General features: G+C 36.7%; 1 protein-coding gene across 1 annotated transcript in view; it reads right to left on the bottom strand.

Moving 5' to 3' along the window:
- Positions 1-19,944, bottom strand: part of LOC149552674 (RCC1 domain-containing protein RUG3, mitochondrial-like) — an 87,928-nt gene that overhangs the window by 46,618 nt on the left and 21,366 nt on the right. The window contains exon 2 of the mRNA XM_089788237.1: positions 14,617-14,756. Within this exon, the coding sequence (XP_089644363.1) occupies positions 14,617-14,756 (140 nt within the window). The remainder of the gene's footprint in view (positions 1-14,616; positions 14,757-19,944) is intronic.

Raw genomic sequence — 19,944 nt, 5'->3', positions numbered from 1 at the left:
CAAAGGGTTAAATGATGCCATTAAAAGGTGTGCAACATGGCTGCCTATTCTTCTTCCAAGAATTGCACACCTACTCTATTACCTCTTCCATAGGAGGATAAATACAAGGAGACAACTTAGAAAAAGTCTCTGACTGATGAGGACTCTTGACAGAAGCTCCACAGGAGAAAGCTTTGCTTCACTTACAAGGAGCCTTGAGGACCAAGCCACCATTGTCTTGGCAAGGGAAAGATTCACTATATTGAGGTGTTCCCTAATGATGAAGAGCAAAGTCAAGTATCCAAAGTGCAGGACAAAGAAACTATCTAGGCAAAGAGAATTGCCACACGTGCAAAAGGGGGATTTCGTTGCTACACTCTTCGTGACTTCTAGAAATAGTAAATTTCAAGTTTGTGGCACACTTCATGGACGGTGAGTTACTATCATGCTTGATAGTGGCGCCACACTCAATTTCATCAATTCATCATTGGTCACTAGAAGGGCTTTGCATGTAGTGTAGCATGGAGGATTTGACATTAGAGTGGCTAGAGGAAGTTTGCTATCCTGCACTCACATGGTTCCACAGCTAAGCATTGTCATGGGAAACTATACTATGACATATAATTTCTTTGTCATAGATCTAGATAACACAGATATTTTATTGGGCATCCAACGGATGGAGACCCTTGACCAGTAGACACAAAGTTTCAACAGGATGGAGTATTCATTTGAGGCAAACAGCAAGAAGGTGATAATAAGAGGGATGTCAAATAGAGGATCGAGGGAAGTCACAATCAAGAAGATAGAGCTATTTTCAAACAAGATACAACTCAATCATGTAACTTTGACACTGTGGAGTTGAGGAAAAACGTGATAGTCAATACTTTACCCAAGATGTCTACCCTTGACCCTCATGAGTGGAGGGCTCATTTGTTGGTTGAGTACTCCATGAACATCTTTGCATGTCAATTAATGGACAGCTACATACAGGATGATAGATACCAAAGTGGTTGATAATATCATTTACTACAATGACAAAATCTACTTGGTACCTAGCTCCAAATTGAAGAAGTCAATCACAGGAGAAATTCATAATCCACTCTTAGGAGGATTCGCCCAATGGGATGGCAGGGACTCAAGGAGGGTCATATATGACGTACCCTGAGTTCTGGGGTAAGGGAGAGGAAGATGCTGAACAGCATTTTGTAGGGATTGACTTTGCAATTGCTTGACGAAAAGCAATTGTCAGGACAAGAGGACTACAATGTCCCCATAATTGAATAAAATAAATAATAATATTTGCATTTGAGGTCCAAATTGATTTATGTATATCTCGAACCCATCTTTTAATCTGTCATAGGTGCTTCTTGTCATGTCAGCACTTGTTGTGGACCTCTAGGGTTTTCCTCCACTGGGGTATTTATGACCAGCTTGTAAGTAGTTGTTTGTATGCGACTCAAATTATTTTATTGTGAATTTCAGTTGGTTCTTCTTTGTTATCCATTTAAGAAGTGAAAGATCTTCCCTATTTGGCTAATCACAAATTTGGGGGGAGTCACTCCTCACCCTATTTTGGTTTGTGTTGCTCATTTTCGATCTAGAAAATCTAATGCACTATCATTGTTTGAATCAAAAATTACTTCTAGCCATCTTGAGCACTTGGTTGTTATCTTGTCAATCCAAAGGATCTGGAGTCTTATCTATCTATGCATGTGAATTAATATTCTTTCCAATTTGATTCATGGCATCACATCTTGCGTCCACATTTGAATCATTTATGTCTAACGAGCTTAACACTCCTATATCAATTCCACACTTCTAGCAAACCAGGTTATATGGCCATTCCAGCACATAACCACTGTACAGCAATACCCATCATTACCATACATCCCTCAATAATTGGCGCATTGTCTCAGCCACCATGCAACTCTTCCTCACCGTATGGTCTTCATTGATGAGGGTTGTATGCCAAGAGTACAGTACCGACATCAACAGTTGGCCATTGTACGACAAGCCACACACCGTACAAATTCTCTTCATACCACACGCCTAACTTGGACCGCAAACCCAATTTCACTTCCTTTGTACGAACTATTACTCCATCCCATCCAGCACGTATGCCTTCAACAAATTTATCATATACAATGTCATACAAACACCATTATTGCACACATTGAATCGATTTGGACATTGAGAGAGGAGACTAATTCCGCTATGTCAAGTTTGGGACATTACAAGCAAGAGTAGTCAGTCTGAAATTATCAGAATATTGTTGTTCTAGATTAAATAGGGCAAAGGTTTCAAAAAAGTCAGCAAAAGGAAGTTGACCTGAAATTCAATATATAGGAAATTTAAAACCGAGTCAACATGCCAGAGGAGAAATGTGAAGCTAAGAAGTTTGTAAAAGTCATCAGAGGAGAGTCCGGATCTAGAACTTTATAGTTTCAAGTGCTGGAACTTGACAAAGAAAAGGATTAGATTACTATAGATGAATATAATGTGACAAAGTTCGATCTAGGACATGCTTTTTGGGAGCAGGTCATTGAAGAGTTTGAGGACTATGCACAGGCAAGGAAGGAAATGATGAGGAAATTGGAAGGGAAATATTAGAAACTAGAAGGTGAGAACAAGCCCTTGTGTTAATATTTGAATAGCCTATCTCATCCAATGAGAGAAGAGGGTGAAGCCCTTATTCCTCCTACAATTCTTCTTGCTGAGTCAATTTAGGGTATTGGAAGAATCAAACAAATTTCTCAAAATGCAAAAGCTTGGGTAGAAAGCATCCAAAATCAGGCATATGAATTACTTAAGAACTTGGTAAAAATTCAAGAAAGGGCACTTGTCATCCTTTCAAAGATATAATGCATGGATCAGTCATGGAAGGATAAACATATTTATCAAGATGGGTTAATCTCACCCCTACAGGATTTAATGGAAACTCAAAGACATATATTGGTTAATAGTGTTAGTGGTCAAGGAAGGAGAGGCATGTGACATTGCTCGGTGGTATAGCATACTGATCATGGAAAGGAAATGTTTAAATCGATGAGGGATCTACTTGGTTGAAGAAGGTGTTCAAGAATATCCAACAAAGGTCTCCAACGCAAATGCATCACTCTTATCATTAAGATTGGATGAGAATGAAATAACTGTGCAAAACATGACAGGTAAAATGGAAGAGTTTATTCAATTGAATTACTTCAAAAATGACGACTTTGAGAAGAACTCCATTTTCTCAAATTTCATGCTTACAAACCATGACTTGTTGTGGTGCAGGAGCACCTAGGGTTTGGGCTAAAACCCTAAGACATTTCGGCTTGCAAGTGACCCTAGCCAAGTCATTGAAGAATAAGGATCCCAAGAGGGTCTAAAAGATGTGTCAGAGTGGTTTTTGTGTCAAAGAATGTGTTTGGGCAAGAGATGCCAATAATTGACAAGAAATTGGCAAATTTGGCCAAATAGGACTTAAATGCAAAATGACCCACCAAGTTTATAATTGCTTGCAAAGGGTGTAGACGTGCCTCATGTAGCGAAGGAAGGCATTTTACATTAATTAGAAGTGTTTATAGGTTGAAATGAGTTAAAATGCACAAATGTTGCAGAGTTGTCACTAACAACATTGCAACTTTTTCCCGACTCCTGACAACATTTGGGCATGAATTTAGAAAATGCCCAATTATGGTTATAGGTCGGTTCCAACAGTAGAAACATGACATATGGAGTTATATAAGACCATCCAAGGTCTAGTGTAAGGTTGGTTGGAGTTTTGCTCAAAAATAAATAGCAAGCTAAAAGCATTTTATTGCAATTTTACCACAGTTAGGCTTGCAAGTCAAGCAACTGACCTTAAGTATATTGAATCTGTAAATCTTTCATTGAACATAGTTAGTTTGCATTATTTTCTTACTCTATGAGTTATGGTATGACTTAGTATAGAGTTTTGTACAATACAATAAAATTCCAAACCCGCTAGCATGTTCACTGCCAGAACTAGGGTTGGACCAATGAAAATGCCTCTTTCTTGAATTTCCACCATGAGTTCTACACGGCCTTTTGGGATATGGAAGGGCACTCAATGTACAATGTATTATATGCTTTTGAAGTTGGTATGAAGCAGTTTTCTATTTTTCACAACTTGCCCAAAGCGAGCCTGTGATAGCCCGACTAGGAGTAAGAATAGTTATAGGCTTTGAAACTTGTATGGATGGATTGGGAGTGATGAATATTGAAGGTCGGAGGATTAATTGAGGTCATGGAAGCTATGGAACCCAGGACAAGACTTGTTGAATCCATTGTAGACAAATTTGAACCAAGAAACCAAAACTAGTTCAAAACTCTAAGTAATAAGCACAATTTGAAAAAAGGTGTACAGACACTTTGGGGGACCTAACCCCAAAAAGTCTTTGAGTTCTCCTCAAATGGTATCCTAATCAAAAGTTTGTTCTTGAGCTTCTTTGGCAAGGTTTTGAGTTATAAGGAAAAAACCTGATTTGGAGGCCTAATTAGGCCTAAAAAACTACTAGCCCAAAGATATACGAATTATTGAAATCGATAAGAAAAGTGTTGTAAGATTGAGCATTTTGATCAAGAATGGTTGTCCAAGGTGGTTTAGAGTCCCATCCATCCATCTAGGAGTAGGCCATGGTCATGGGCAAATTGATGTGAACTTACTTTGTGAGTTCAAGTGAGAACGCCGAAGTCTTCCCTTGGTAGAGAGGTCTTGTAGGAGAAGAGGAGTTTCGGGTGGATTCTCCTCAAGGTAGTGGCTAAGAAGTGAACCCTAGAAAGGCTCTAGAGAAAGCCTAAGTAGGAGTCCAAGTGTCAAGGGACTCAAGTTGGAGACATCCCTATCATGTTGTCATATTGGAAGACAATTTGAACAAGTCTGAGTGAGGGATGACAGTCATGGAATTCAAACGGGAATCAACGCCAAGTGTTAACATAGATGAGTTGGAGACTCTGTTGAATAGATTCCATGCATTCAAAGGGTGAGGTAAAACATAAGCTATTTTGGACATAAGTGCATTTAATTCACACGTGCCATTCATGTCACCCTACTATCCTACTGAATGGGCATTGAGCAGTGGCCATTTATTAGCCACTAAGATAGTGGTGTTTCTTTTGTTTGGTCTACATAGATCCTCTCATTATTGTAGGTTTGTTCTTCTTGCCCTAACCCTAATTAGGGTTAAGTTGGCACAATCTAAGCGTTTGATTCTACTTCAATCCACGCCATGCATTGTAATCGAGGACCTATATAAAAGCCTCAAATTAGCATTTGTAAGGGAATGAATTCTGAGATTGTTGCTATGAGCTACTGAGACAATAAAGTTATCATTGAAGTTTGGTGATCTCTTGACACGTCTTAATGCTTGATTGTTCTCTTATTCCCTCAATTACATAAGATTGGTTAGATAAAGTGTTTTGATTTCAATGGAGAATGTAATGATGCTTTGATGAACTCCACGGCTCATACTTTTGATGGTTTACTGATTGTAAGTTGTTGTGTAAAGTTAGCCTGGGCCCTCACTTCTATAGATGCACAACTTCTATCATTCAACATGCATTTTTTGTTTTGTTGGTGTTCACTATGGCATGAAAATCATTTACATAACCCACAGACGATTGCACCAATTCTTGCAAAGTTGTAGTTTATCTTAGCAAAGTGGAGCTTAGTTTTTTTTAATTTGTTCATCAAAATAGTATCTATTGATATCATTTCCCTTAGGAATAGAATAGAATACCTAAACCCCATTCCCTTTGCTTTTCACATATTTGTGAAAGACAAAAAAAAAGCACTCTATTACAATACCTTTTGATAGCTCCCACATCCAAAATAATTCAAAATCAACTAAAACAATGCAAATGTAAGGCCCCTAATCATAAATAGCATAACAAAGGTTGCTACAAAGGTGGAATCAGAGATTGTATTTCTATGAATAGTAGGAACCATTCTTGAGATGGAATCTTCATGAGTTTTCCACATCCAAATCGGTATGATTCATAAGGGACTCTAACTTACGTTTTAAACATTATGGGACCCAAGATCCAAGCTTTACAAGGAATTTCTAAGGGTTTTGGGCACTTTAGATGTTATGCATGGACCACAGACCATCTCAAATATGCCAATTCATGCATGAGAATTCCCTCATGGAGAGTGTCATAGAAGAAGACTGTCATCTTGAATTTACCAGAGCCTATGTAAGTTGAGGATGGTCTATCACAACTCAATGTTATTAAGGTAACACAATTGATTGGAGTTTAATCCATCCTGTTCAACTTGAGCATCATGTTGGTCATTCACAAAGGCAGTCCATAGAAGGAGGGTGTACATTAAAATGGTGGAAGGTACATCATGATGATCATGGAGAAGATGTGGAGGTTCTTGAAAGGAATGGGGTATTACGATAATAGATAGTTTCGATTATTATTGTTTATTATTTAATGGTTATCTATTGTAAATCTCCTGTAAATATTAGAATGTTTCTAATATTTACTTTCCTGTATCTAGAACAGAATGCTTCTATTCCTTATAATTATTTCCTAATGAAACATCGGTTATTCATTTGTATATAATGATCTATTGATCATTGTTAATATCAAGCAAATAATTTCCAATTACTTCGTAATATGGTATCAAAGCCAACAATCTAAAAACATTCAAAAAAATAATTATAATTTCTTGGTCAAAATTATTTACCTCTTATTTTCGAATTATTTTCATGCATACCTAATTCCAAAACCTCCAGTACGACTAGGGTTTTCTACCCGAAACAAATCGTGCCATTTTGTTTGTAACTCAAGCGATTTTTTTTTGTTTGCAAACTCACGCCCTTCTATCTGCAACTAGCGCAACTAAATCCTCTGAAAATCAAGGGTTATTCTCTGTTGTTCATGTGGAGGTCTATTGAGCACCATTTCTCTACAACTCACACCAAGATTTTTCTACCATTCGCGTCCAAATTTCTCTAAAAGTTGTACATCCATTTTGTGGCTTGTTTTCACCATTTTTTTTAAAGTGATCTTTTTTGTAGTGTTTGGACGCGTCTAGTGTTTTTACAAACCTTTGGCCTTGATTCGCACCCAAAGTTTGCAATTTTCTCTACAAATCTGCCATTTTTCTAAGCTTTTTTAAAGCTCGTTTTGCAGCCAACTAGGTTTTTGCTCAAAACCCTTATTTTTTCTACTAGATCCAAAAAAAATTACAAATTTTGGTTGAGTTATTCGAGAGCTCAACTAGGTTGTCCATTTTTTCTAGGTGCCTCAATTTTGAGCCAACTGATCCAGAATCCAACAACATATTATTTTTGGATTTTTGGGCTCTCTTTTGGATACCTCTTCATTTTTTTCTGGGTCTACCGCTTTTTTGCCTTTAAGTACGTGCCTTCGCATATTTTCACACTTTCGCACTAGAAAACGTGTTATGGCATCTCTAACTAATATTTTGCTTGAGGGAAATCAGAAGTTCAACGATCACAATTATGGCACGTGGAAATAGCGAATACTATCTTCGAATATTATGACATCGATCAGGTGGTTCTAGAAACTACAACTCCCTACTCAAGCTAGTCCTAATCAGATTACATATGATCAACATAATCGAGAGGCGTTAATGCTTCTCAAATTATCCATAGCTGATGATCAACTCCCTCAAATTCCATCTGGCAAGATAGTTGTTTAGCTATGGGAGCATCTCAAGACACTTCATGAGACTTCAGACAAAAGCAGAGCCTTCTTTCTCAAGAACGCTCTATTTTCTATTGTCATGGATGAGCAGACATCGCTCCGGAATCACCTAAATAGGATTCAGGAAATCCGTGATTAGTTGGTTGCCATTGGACGCAAGATGGAGGAAGAGGACATTGTGGTCATAATCCTCAGGAGTTTACCCAAGTACTACGAGCATTTTATCGAGACTCTCAATATCACTTCTATTGTTGTTAATCTAAAGTTCATAAATCTTTGCACACTCATGCTTTAGCAAGATCGATGGAAACAACAATTTGGTAGCAGTTCCAACTCCCCCTCCACAGAGCAAGCCTTTGTTGCTAAATCCTTTTAGAAGGATAAAAGCGAGTCTCATTCACAGTAGTCTTCTTAGCAGAAGTCCGCTACTCCAACTTCAGAAGGCTCAAGGGAAAAAAACATTCAAAGCAACTATTGCCACAATATGGTCACATGAAGGTTGAATGTCAGAAATGCTTAGCTATCCAATCTAAGCAATTTGGTTTGCATCCCAAAGCAAACAGTGCAATGCACATTGAGAAGACAAAATCTACCTTTTACACTTTCATGGCTAAAATACCTACATAGCATGTGAAGTTGTTTGCCTGGCACATTGATTCATGTGCCTCTCGTCATTTCACCCACCCCAGAGACAGGATCACTGACTACCAACCTTATTCAAATTCTATTGTTTTTGGAGGGGAAGAGTACACCGTTGTGCGCAAATCAACATTTAGATTCAGTCTTCTGGGAGGAATCTCATTTTCCTCGATGTGTACTACATTCCAGGGATGAAACTAAGTCTACTCTCAGTCAGTCAGTTGCTGCGACACTCTCCACAATTGGATGTCACCTTCAATTCATAGCAGTGCACCATCACTAATAGGGCGACTCGGTGTATTCTAACAATAGGTCTTGAGTATCATGGTCTTTTCAAATTTACTAATTCTAATGATTCTCAGGACTTAGCTATGGCTGCTCGACAATCTTCTATCAGCACACATTGGCATCAAAAGTATGGGCACTTAAATGTATACTATCTCTCTCAGCTTGCTTGGGAAGAGCTTGTCCTCAGATTGCCAGAGATTCAAACTCAACAGCTCAGAGTTTGTAATGCATGCCAAGCTGGAAAGCAAGATCGCTCACCTTTCAACAGTGGTGATTCATGGTGAGCTTCTCAAGTACTTCAACTTGTTCATGCCGATATTCGTGGTCCTATGGCCACTTCTTCTATTCTTCAGTCCAAGTATTTTCTGTTGTTTGTTAATGATTTCAATAGAAAAATGTGGGTACATTTTCTTTTAAAAAAATCATAAGCTTTTACTGTATTTCAGAATTTTAAACCTTTAGTTGAAAAAGAGTCTTGGAAATCTATTATTGCTCTTAGGTCAAACAATGGGAGGAATTTTTTTTAATGAATTCTCTAGCTTATGTGATACTCGTGGCATCAAACGCCAGTTAACCACACACTACAGCAAAACAGTGTAGTTGAACGTCGGAAGAGAACAGTGACTAAGATGGCTCGATCCATGCTTGAACACAGACATGTTCAGAAGAATTTTTGGGCAGAAGCAGTAACACTGTAGTTTATCTTTTGACCAATCAACCATAGTGGCAGTCAAAGATAAGACTCTGGAAGAGGCCCGATCAGGTAGCAAGTCCAGAATCACTCACCTAAAGGTTTTTGGCTCTCTTGCTTTTGCTTGGATCCCTGATGCGTCACACACCAAGTTGGATGCCAAGAGTCAGAAACTCATGCTTGCTGGATATAGTAGTCTTCAAAAAACCTACCGCTTGATCGACACTAAGATATCTCGTCTCCTCCTATATAGTCATGATGTAGTCTTTGATGAGCAACGAGGACCATTCATGCATGTTTGTCCTATTCTTAATCTAGCTGACCAACCTATGAAGACTCATGATTTGAGAGTTCGACTTCCATTAGGTGCACCTGATGGGAGGGCTCCAGTTATACCAGTGATTCTTGTACAGACACCTCCAGCTTCTCCTGCAAGATCACCTAGATATGCAAATGCTTCACCTAAGTTTAATCCCGATTCTTTTGATGAGGAACTTGATCATAGAGCATCTCCTGATACGAATGTTGGTTATTCTCCTCTCCGGCCTAAGTGGTGGGTAAGACACTTGTTGATCTTCGAGATGATGAGCTCACTGATGGGAGAACTACTCGAAAAAAGAGCAAAACTACTGAGTCAGTTAACTTTGCTCTCATTGCCAACATTCACAGTGTGTTTGAACCTCAAACATATTCTAAAGCTAAAGGAATTCCAAAGTGGGAACAAGGCATGACATCTGAACACTAAAACCTGTTGAAGAATAACACCGGGGTCCTTTATAATCTTCCACCAGGGAAGAAACTAATTGGCTACAAATGGGTTTACAAAATCAAATACAAGTTTGATGGTACTTTGTACAAGTACAAAGCTTGTTTAGTTGCAAAGGGCTTTTCTCAGCGTCACGGTATTGATTATGAGGAGACCTTTGCTCCTACTACAAAGATGAGTGCAATCATATTAGTCCTATACATGGCAACATAGTTTGGCCGGAAGGTCCATCAAATGGATGTCAAGAGTGCTTTCCTAAATGGTGACCTATAAGAAGAGGTCTACATGACTCAGCCTCCTGGTTTCTAAGTTGTTGGTAAAAAACTACCAAGTTCTTGTAGACACCTAAAAACCTTTAGAAAATAAAGTATTTTTATTTTCTGAAAAAAATTTGATGACATCATCATTTATTAATTAATTATTTATTTAATTTATTTATTTATTTTTATGCCATTAAATCCCTTTATCTTAATTAAAAATATTTAATTAAGGAATCCCTCCCAAAAATGTTTAAATCTTATTTAAACATTATTTCCTTATTTATTAATTATTTAATTAATAAATTGACCAAAAAACTCAAAATAAATAAATAAATTTATTTTTTGCCCAAAACTTGGCCAATTTCCTTAAGACCACTAACCTCTTCCAAAATCTTCTAATCCTTCTTTAATTTTGATTAAAGGCTAATCCCATCATTTCCTACCCCTAATCCCAACTCAAAATATTTAATTAAGATTTAATATTAATCCTCATGTTTATTAAAAAAGTTTTAATAAATATCTCCTCAACCCAAACCTTTGAAATAAATAAAACTTTATTTATTTCCTAAAAATCTAATTTATCCTCATCCTAAGAAGTTCTAGACTCTTCTAGAAAGTCTTCATCCTCATCCTAGGAAGTTCTAGACTATTCTAGAAAGTCTTTATCCTCATCCAAAGTCTAGACTCTTCTAGAAGATGTCTTTAAACCTAATCCTAATCCCCTCCTAACCTTGTCACATTCTCTAAACATGGGTTAAGACTTACTAACCCAAGCCAAAGTTAACAAATATCTCCTCCTTCACCCACCCTCATTAAATACCATCCACTTGCCTATCCCTAAGCTAATCCTAAACCATCCTAATCCATCCTCTAATCATTTGCACAAGCCTAAGCAAGCTTAAAACCTTCCTAATCAAGCCCAAGTCGAAATTCCTCTCATCTCCCTCAAAATATCCCAACCATAAAACTTTATGAAGCCCACTAGGCCATAAATGACTCTTCCAAAGCCCTTTTATTGCTCTTACAAGCCATTATGAGGGTCTTTATGAAGATTTTATCCCTTGAGCCTCCTTTGTTGACTCATCCTTCCCCTTTCCTCCATCCTCTCACCCTGTGACATGTGTCACTCCCTGATTGGCTGTAAGGAAGCACAATCCATGTGCTCTCCTCTCATGCAATCTGAGCCCTCCATGAGCTTTTTCCCATCCTTGCATCTTAGCCCTCAATCCCTCAAGCCTCTTGCCTATAAATTGGATCCTTCCCCTTTGCAAAATAACACAAATCCATGAAGTAAAGTCATAATGCCATTTTAAGAAGTCATTTTACATCAAAACCATACACACACCCAAATTCCAACTCCATTTGAAGCCCTTTTTGAAGCATAAAGCTTGAGCATACATCCTATCTATTTAGACAAAGCTACTCAACAAGAGAGCTTCTCATTGAGAGAGCCCATTAATGGCTCATATTCTCAATTGAGAGCTCATCTTAGTCTATCTTGAAGTTTATGAATTTTCTTTAGTTTGTAGAAGCTTTATTTAAATTTGGTTTCTATTAGCATACTAACATTGCTCATATACAGTTCTTAGACCGGTTAAAGCTCTCTATGATTTGAAGCAGGCCCCTAGGGTATGGTACATGAAAATTGATAAGTACCTTGGTGATCAAGGCTTCAAGAGGAGTTCTTCAGACTCAAATTTGTATGTCAAGACTACTGACAATGACATCATCCTTCTGGTCATTTATGTGGATGATTTGATCATCACTGGAAATTCGGCATCTTTGATTCAAGGAATCAACCATGGTTTATGTCAGTCTTTTGATATGACTGACCTTGGGCTCATGCATTATTGCCTAGGTGTTGAGGTTTGGTAGCAGTCTACTTGTATATTCATTTATCAGTCCAAATATGCCAGGGCTCTATTAGACAAATTACGTATGCAGGATTGCAAGCCTGCATCTAACCCATGGAGAAAGGTCTAAAGTTATCAATCAAGTTTGATTCTCCTACAGTTGATAATACTACATACAAGAAACTAATAGGCAGCCTCATTTACCTCTCTACTACTAGACCTAATATCAGCTTTGTAGTCAGCTACATCTCACGTTTTATGACAGCTCCTAAGGCTGATCATTGAATGGCAGCAAAGCATGTGCTTTGTTATGTGAAGGGTATTACTGATTATGAACTTCTTTACTCTCGGAGTTCTAATCCTCAACTCTGTGGGTTCACAGATTCAAACTGGGCAGGTTTTATTGATGACAAAAGGTCAACTTCTAGATATGTGTCCAGTTTGAGTTTCGGTGCCGTCACATGGACCAGTAAGAAGCAGCAGGTTGTTTCTCTCTCTTCTACAGAAGCTGAATACAGAGGGACAGTCAAGGCAGGTTGTGAAGTTGTTTGGCTTCATCAAAAGCTTGAGGATATGCAGATGTCACAAGCAAGCCTGACAACTTTGTTTGTTGATAACCAAGGTGTTATCAAGTTAGCTCAAAAGCCAGTCTTCCACGAACGAACCAAGCATGTGGATGTTCACTATCACTACATACGACAGCTGGTTGAAGATGGGACAATTGACTTGCAGTGGATTCCTATAGCAGATCATACTGCAGACATTCTCACCAACCCTCTTGGTCCAAATAAGTTTATCCAATTCAGAGGACAGCTTGGTGTTGTGGATAGATTAACCATTAAGAGAGGGTATTACGATAATAGATAGTTTCTACTATTATTGTTTATTATTTAATGGTTATCTATTCTAAATCTCCTGTAAATATTAGAATGTTTCTAATATTTAGTTTCTTGCATCTAGAATAGAATGTTTCTATTCTTTACGATTGCTTCCTAAGGAAACATCATTTATTCATCTGTAGATAATGATCTATTGATCATTGTTAATATCAAGTAAATATTTTCCAATTACTTCGTTAATATGGGGATCATGATGATAAAGTGGGATAAAATGAATGAGGCAATTTTCTTTAAATGCAATATAGGTAACTCTATTTTTATATGGTAACTAAGGTGAAAGATGTGGCCTTGGAGAAGATCCAAGTTGTTTGTCTGCCCCAGATATTGTTAATGTGATGACAGTTTCTGTGGATAACTCTGACATGGAGGCTGGAAAAGAAAAGTAGACGAATAAAGTGCCTTGAGACTGAAAGCAAAATATCTCTAATACGATCCTTTTTGTATGTTGTTGCAGGATAGCTTTTTGGAGAATTATTGCACTTAACTTGTATCTCTCTGTCATTTTGTGATTACAGCTGACTAGGAGATATGATCTGAACAGGCAGGAAAGCAACCCTATTTTGCTTCAGCCAATAGCTCTTGCTCATTTGGAATCATTTTTTTGAGTGATTGAATCAGTGCTGTGAAAGGAGTATGTGCTAATGGGGAAAATTTTACCTGGTTTCCTACTTTTCCAAGATATATGTGCGTAGTGATGCTCATAGTAAAGTGAGAGTGATTTATACGAGTGCTTTATAAAGTTGAACAGATTCGAGGATGATTACTATAATATCTCAGGGAAGATGGCAGCAAGATTGTAAAGAACTATGCATTTTAATATCACTCCTCTTGACTGCATACTTTTTCTTTCATGGTGCTTTCTATGATTTGTGGTGTCTCCAGTGCCTTGATGAAGAAGCAGTTTCACAGCTGGAAAATCTGTTGTGATTCAATTAGAAATAGAGTCCAGAAATGGATATGTTACATTTTTTTCAATTTGTGGAGTATTGTTGTCTTTTTCTTGCTTTTATTTATCAAAATAATATCTTAAAGAACAAAAAAATTCAAATAGATGAATTGAGAACTCAGATCACAACTAAGCTATTACATACACCAAATAAACACCAAATTTGTATTTCTGTAATATGTTATGACACAGAAAGATCTGAGCAAGACCTAAATTGCATGGAAAACAATCTCCAAACCCAACCTTCTGTGGAGCTTTTCTGGTCCTACAAACCTATCACAGGAATTTATTTGTTTTCGGTTGGTAACGTGAAATCTTCCATGCAAAAATGCAAAGCCATATGCTACTCTAATGAAGACTAAAAGATGCTGCAATTCAACAGTATGGTTGATACGCATAAAATATAAATTCAACATTATTTCAGACAATTCCTAGATTTTGAAAGAAGTCATTGGCAGGATGTTTCAAAACAAGATTTACAACCCTGCTCTTGAACTATTAATATTCACATTTTAGGGATTTTTTTGTTAATTTTACCATGCACTACCAATTATTGAACCTATACAATCAGGCAAAGAAGAGAAAATTAAAGATGTTCAAAAATCACACCTGACTCAGTAATGGCAGCTGTATGAGCTCCACTGGTTGCAACATACATAATCCTCCCTTCCCACTGGTTTTTCACCTGTTTGGGTAAAAGCTCCCTGTGATGGACAGAGTGACCAAGTGCTCCAAAACCTCCATATCCCCTGCAAATCTTCAAATGAATCGCAAGTCACAAAAATCACCTTGTGAGTATTTCATGTGAGGTAATAATTCTTCTTATAATAGTGATCAGAAGAGTTGAAAATTTGAAAGCAAATAACTGAAATGGAAACAAGTCAAATAAAGTACAACAAATTAACCTTTTTCAGTCTAAAAATGTATTTCCCGTGTAACAGAACAGCTCAATTTTATTTAGTCTTCAAAAAGATGTTCAATTATCATTATGATATTTTCTAATTGATTGAAAAATGTCCCAAAAAATTAACAACTATTCAAAGTCTAGTGAAAATCATTACCACCTTAGCCAAAATAATAACCTTTTCTGCAATGACTGTCACACAAGCATGCAACCTAATGTCTCCAGGAATCTTATAGAACTCGTATGAAAATGAACCAGGCCAATCAAACGAGATGGGCTATTAGAATATTTGAAAGGTAGGTGTAGAAAGCAGGTTTTGTTTATATAAAATGGTAAATCCATTAGATACATTAACATCCTAAGCAGTATAAATTAATTTCTAAATATTTCAAGGCAGGAAAAGATTAATGGCAAATAATACAGAAGACAAGATGTTCATCTAAAACCTTTCTTTCTCCTTGACTATAGTTAAATTAGAATGCGCCCTAGCTCCACTTGATTCGTTCTTTTGATGTATGACCATGATTGCTTATAAAATCAATAGCATGATAGTAAGATTGAGATGGTGAATAAATAATGAGTAATATGATAATGGAAAAATAAATAGAAAGCACAACAGCATAACAATGGGATGAGGGAAGATTGATATAAATTCAGCAGCATAAGACTAAGATGAAAGTAAATGTGACAACGAATCACTTTATAGAATTTCCAACAGGGAAATCAAAAGCTTAGATGGATAAGTTGATGGAGGGCTAGGATTCATTGAGGATTAAGGCTTGAATCAAAAGTTGTAATCATGTGACAAATGTGACATGAGAGATAAGAGATATGTTTAAGGTTTGATTAGGGCATATCTTTATGTAAATGGTCAAGGTTTGAAGATGTAACATGAAATGGACAGTTGATATGTAAAGTTGTTTGACTTTTGTATCAAGAATCTAGGTTCATTGAATCTAGACAAACTCTTAGATAGACATGTGATTCCCAATAATTGATTGAATAATGATAAACTTATTCGATTAGTTAAAGTGAGATATAAAGGTGAAAGAGAGATTAATTAGAAGTTTAGAAGGTGGGTGATAGTTAAACTAATTTAATAAATAATAAATGTTTATTTAATTAATGCCTAGAATAATATGGGATAAAGATGAAGGATATATTAAATAAATACTAAGACAAGATGGGATGATGGTGTTGGTAAACTAATTAAACAAAAAATAATAAAAAATTATTGATTAATGACTAGGATAAGGCAAAATCAAATGTGATCAAAGTATGGACAAATGTAAGTGTCTACAATTTGCCCTTTTATGATGTTGCAATTATGAGAAGATCCTTTCAATGAAGATTAACACATGGTAGGATCACTTAGAACAAGGAAGGATAAAGGTAATGGTTATATTATATTTTACATAAATAAAAATATTTATTCGATTACCGGCTATGATAAAATAAGGTGTAGTCAAGGTATGGCCAATTTAGGCACCTACACCTAAATCTATAGGGATCTCACAAAATCCATATGAAAATGAACTAGGTGTTAGTCCTAAGGTAGAGGGAGGGTAAATCAGTAATCAACTAAATAATCAACTTTTCAACCTTTTAAACCTTTACCTCATAAGCAACTTACTAGAAACGCATAAAAGTATCGAACACATGAAACCATTCACAAAGTTGAAACAAAGATTTTGGTATCGCGGAAACCCAACATGAATCAAAACCACGATGGGGATTAGTACCCACAAATTGTGTACTCTTCTAAAGTACGCCCTGTGAGGAGCTTAACCCTGTTCGGAGTTACAAAGATACTCTTAGGTATTATCCTCTTAGGGGATTTACCTCTAGAAATGTTAAGAGATTTACCCTATTAGGGGTAGCCTTGTTAAAGGACATTGAACACTAGTTTAAGTGTCACCCTGTTAAAGGATTTACAACAAAAGACATGTTAGGATCCACCTGGTTAAGAAATTTTGACTGTTGTAACTACTAGGGAACAATAGAAAGAATGATCTTTGTAACAACACTAACTCTGCCTAATCAGATTTGCTAAAACTCAAACTCCCTTCTCAACACACTTAAATTCTTCCTGGCTAGATTGCACCATGCAATTCTTCACTGCACTTGCTCGACCACAATCAACAACATCAAATTGTTTACCTTTACCAATATATATTGCACTTTCAAGTCCACCACTTAATCAAGCCCTGGAATTTGAAATCAATACATATTTCAAATATCCCAATCGCATCCAACTGCCATAAGACAGTATATTAAGCACAAAGCACATTTACACGATTGGACCAACTAATTCACAGAATTTTGTGTCAGAGGTCAAACAAGTTATGATGAAACGCTTGCTTCCTCTAGATTCGTTCGTGTGACTGCTTCACCGGTCACCTTTCCATCCTAGAACTAATTTACCTATCATGATAATGAGTTGTTGTCATAGCCATGTCAACTTCAATATCTTCTTCACAACATTTTGCAATCGCTCTGCTTCATTCGGCATATAGGTTTGACAAACCAATCAAATCACCTATCGCTTATCACTAACTATTCTAGTAGTTGTACTGTTAATTCGCTGATCATCTTATTCTTCACTTCAGTAATAGCAGTCACCATATGCACTTCAAGAGACATCCCCAATGCTCTCCGAATGATCACACCCACTAAACCTAGGTCAATAGTTGACATCAATGGCAACACAATAACTGATCATCATGCAATCAAATATGTACCATTACATTACTAACATCACTAGTCATCACACCATAAGTTATGCCAACAATCTCCCACTTAGGCATTGATGGGAACACCTACTACACTTCTAGGCTCAATGTGCACAAACCTGTTCAATAGTATTCAGCACTAGGAAAACAAAATGTGCCCACTTTTGTCTTTCTTAACTTCTCCAGATGCTCCCCCTTACACTAGACTTCTCTCATCTGCATAAATTGTCTCACTTCATCTACATATTCCCCTCCTCAACTGGAACAATACATTCTCTCCCCTTTTGACAACAATGTGAACGGTGTCAATACACACCCGTTGCTATGCTACAAATCATGTCTTACTAGTACTTACTACAACTGCAACTACTCCCCCTAAAAAGTAGCCTCCAAATATCAATTCAAAGCATAAAGATATTCATTAAGTACACTTGAATTGATGCAAGTGCATCTTCTTCTAATTTAACTTAGGTAAGGGAATGACCCCTAACGTACTCCTTAGAGACTCAAATGTATCCTTAGGCAATGGTTTGTTGAATATGTTTGATACATGTTCCTTAGTTGGCATATACTCCAACCCTACTTCCTTTCAATGAACTTGCTCGCTAAGAAAATGATACTTGATGGCTATATGCATGGTCTTAGAGTGCATCACTGGATTCTTTGAGATGTTAATGGCACTTGTATTATCATAGTAGATAACCATTGGTTCAATTATCTTCTCTTGCATTGTTCCCAGAATCTACTTGATTAATATCATCTATGTGTAATTAATTGCAGCAGCCACATACTCCGCTTCAGATGATGATTGTGATATAGAATTATGTTTCCTGATTGTCCATGACACAAGCATATCACTCAAAAAGAATGCTCCTCTACTCGTGCTCTTCTGATCATCTACATTACTTGCTCAAATCAGCATCAATAAATACATTCAATGTGAAATCACCTCTGTGTCCATACCATAGACCATAATCTTTAGTTCCCTTGAGATATCCAAAGATTCTCTTTACTACAATGAAATGAGATTCTTTGGGATTAAAAGAAAATCAAATATATATATATATATATATAGCCACGAACACAATTGCCTATGCTATATCCAAGTTGTTGTGCACCATATGTTGTAGCTTACCAATCATTGATTTGTATAGTATTGCATCCACTACTTTGGAGTCATCTTCCTTGGATAGTTTACAACCTGTTACCATTGGGGTACCAATTGGTTTTGAGTTTTCTTATCCAAATGTCTTCAATATTTATTTCACATACTTAATTTGACTTATGTAGATGTTTTCCTTAAGTTGAATATCTATAAACCTATGAAGAATTTTGATTTCAACAATTATAGACATTTCAAACTCTTTCTTCATTTCATCTCCGAATGCAACACTCAACCATCATTTCTACCAAAAATGATATCATCTACAAATATTTCTGCAATCAGCAGCTTGTCATCACTTTCAGCCTTCAAATGATTAAGTATGAATACAATCTTTCATACCATGCCCTTGGCGCTTGCTTCAATCCATATAATGCTTTCTATTGTTTGCACTTCTTGCCTTCTAAATTAGCAAAACCACCTAGTTGTTCTATGTATACTTCTTCTAAGATACCATTCAAAAATGTTGACTTAACATTGATTTGATATACTTTATTCCTTTGTAAGCAGCAAATGCAAGAAGTATTCTTACCCCTTCAAGTCTGCCACAGGCACAAATGTTTCTCCATAATCTAGGCCTTCTTCTTGTGCATATCTTTTGTAAACTAGTCTCGCCTTGTTCCTTACCACCTCACTTGTCTCGTCCATCTTGTTTATGAAAACCCATTTGGTGTCAATCACATTCTTGTCTACTAGTCTAGGCACTAATGTCCAGGTCTAGTTCTTATCAATCTATTATGATTCCTCTTCCATGGCTTTTACCCAATCTTTATCCTTTAATGCATCATTTCTCGTCTTTGGTTCAAATTCAGATGGCAAACAAGTACTTCCTCTTGCCTTTCTTCTTGTTAGTACACCAGCATTTTTATCACCAATAATTTGATCTAGGGAGTGATTTAACATCCATTTAACTTAACATACTTGGCAAAATCAATTATGCTCTTAGAGCTTCAACTCTTGGACCGGTTCCTGTGTATTCACCTATTCTTCCATTCGTTTTATTGTAGCATTCTACTCAACCAGTCGCATGCAAACAAATCCATGATAATCTTATGGTTCCCTTTTTATGGATTCATCACTTTTGTCTGAGAATTCATCACTCGTAGCATTTGCACTTTCTACCATCTTCTTTGTTCTCT

The sequence above is a fragment of the Cupressus sempervirens genome, chromosome 6 (assembly GCF_028749045.1).
Source record: "Cupressus sempervirens isolate cs-2001-9-10 chromosome 6, ASM2874904v1, whole genome shotgun sequence".
NCBI lineage: Eukaryota > Viridiplantae > Streptophyta > Pinopsida > Cupressales > Cupressaceae > Cupressus > Cupressus sempervirens.
This window is presented reverse-complemented; position numbering and strand designations above follow the sequence as displayed.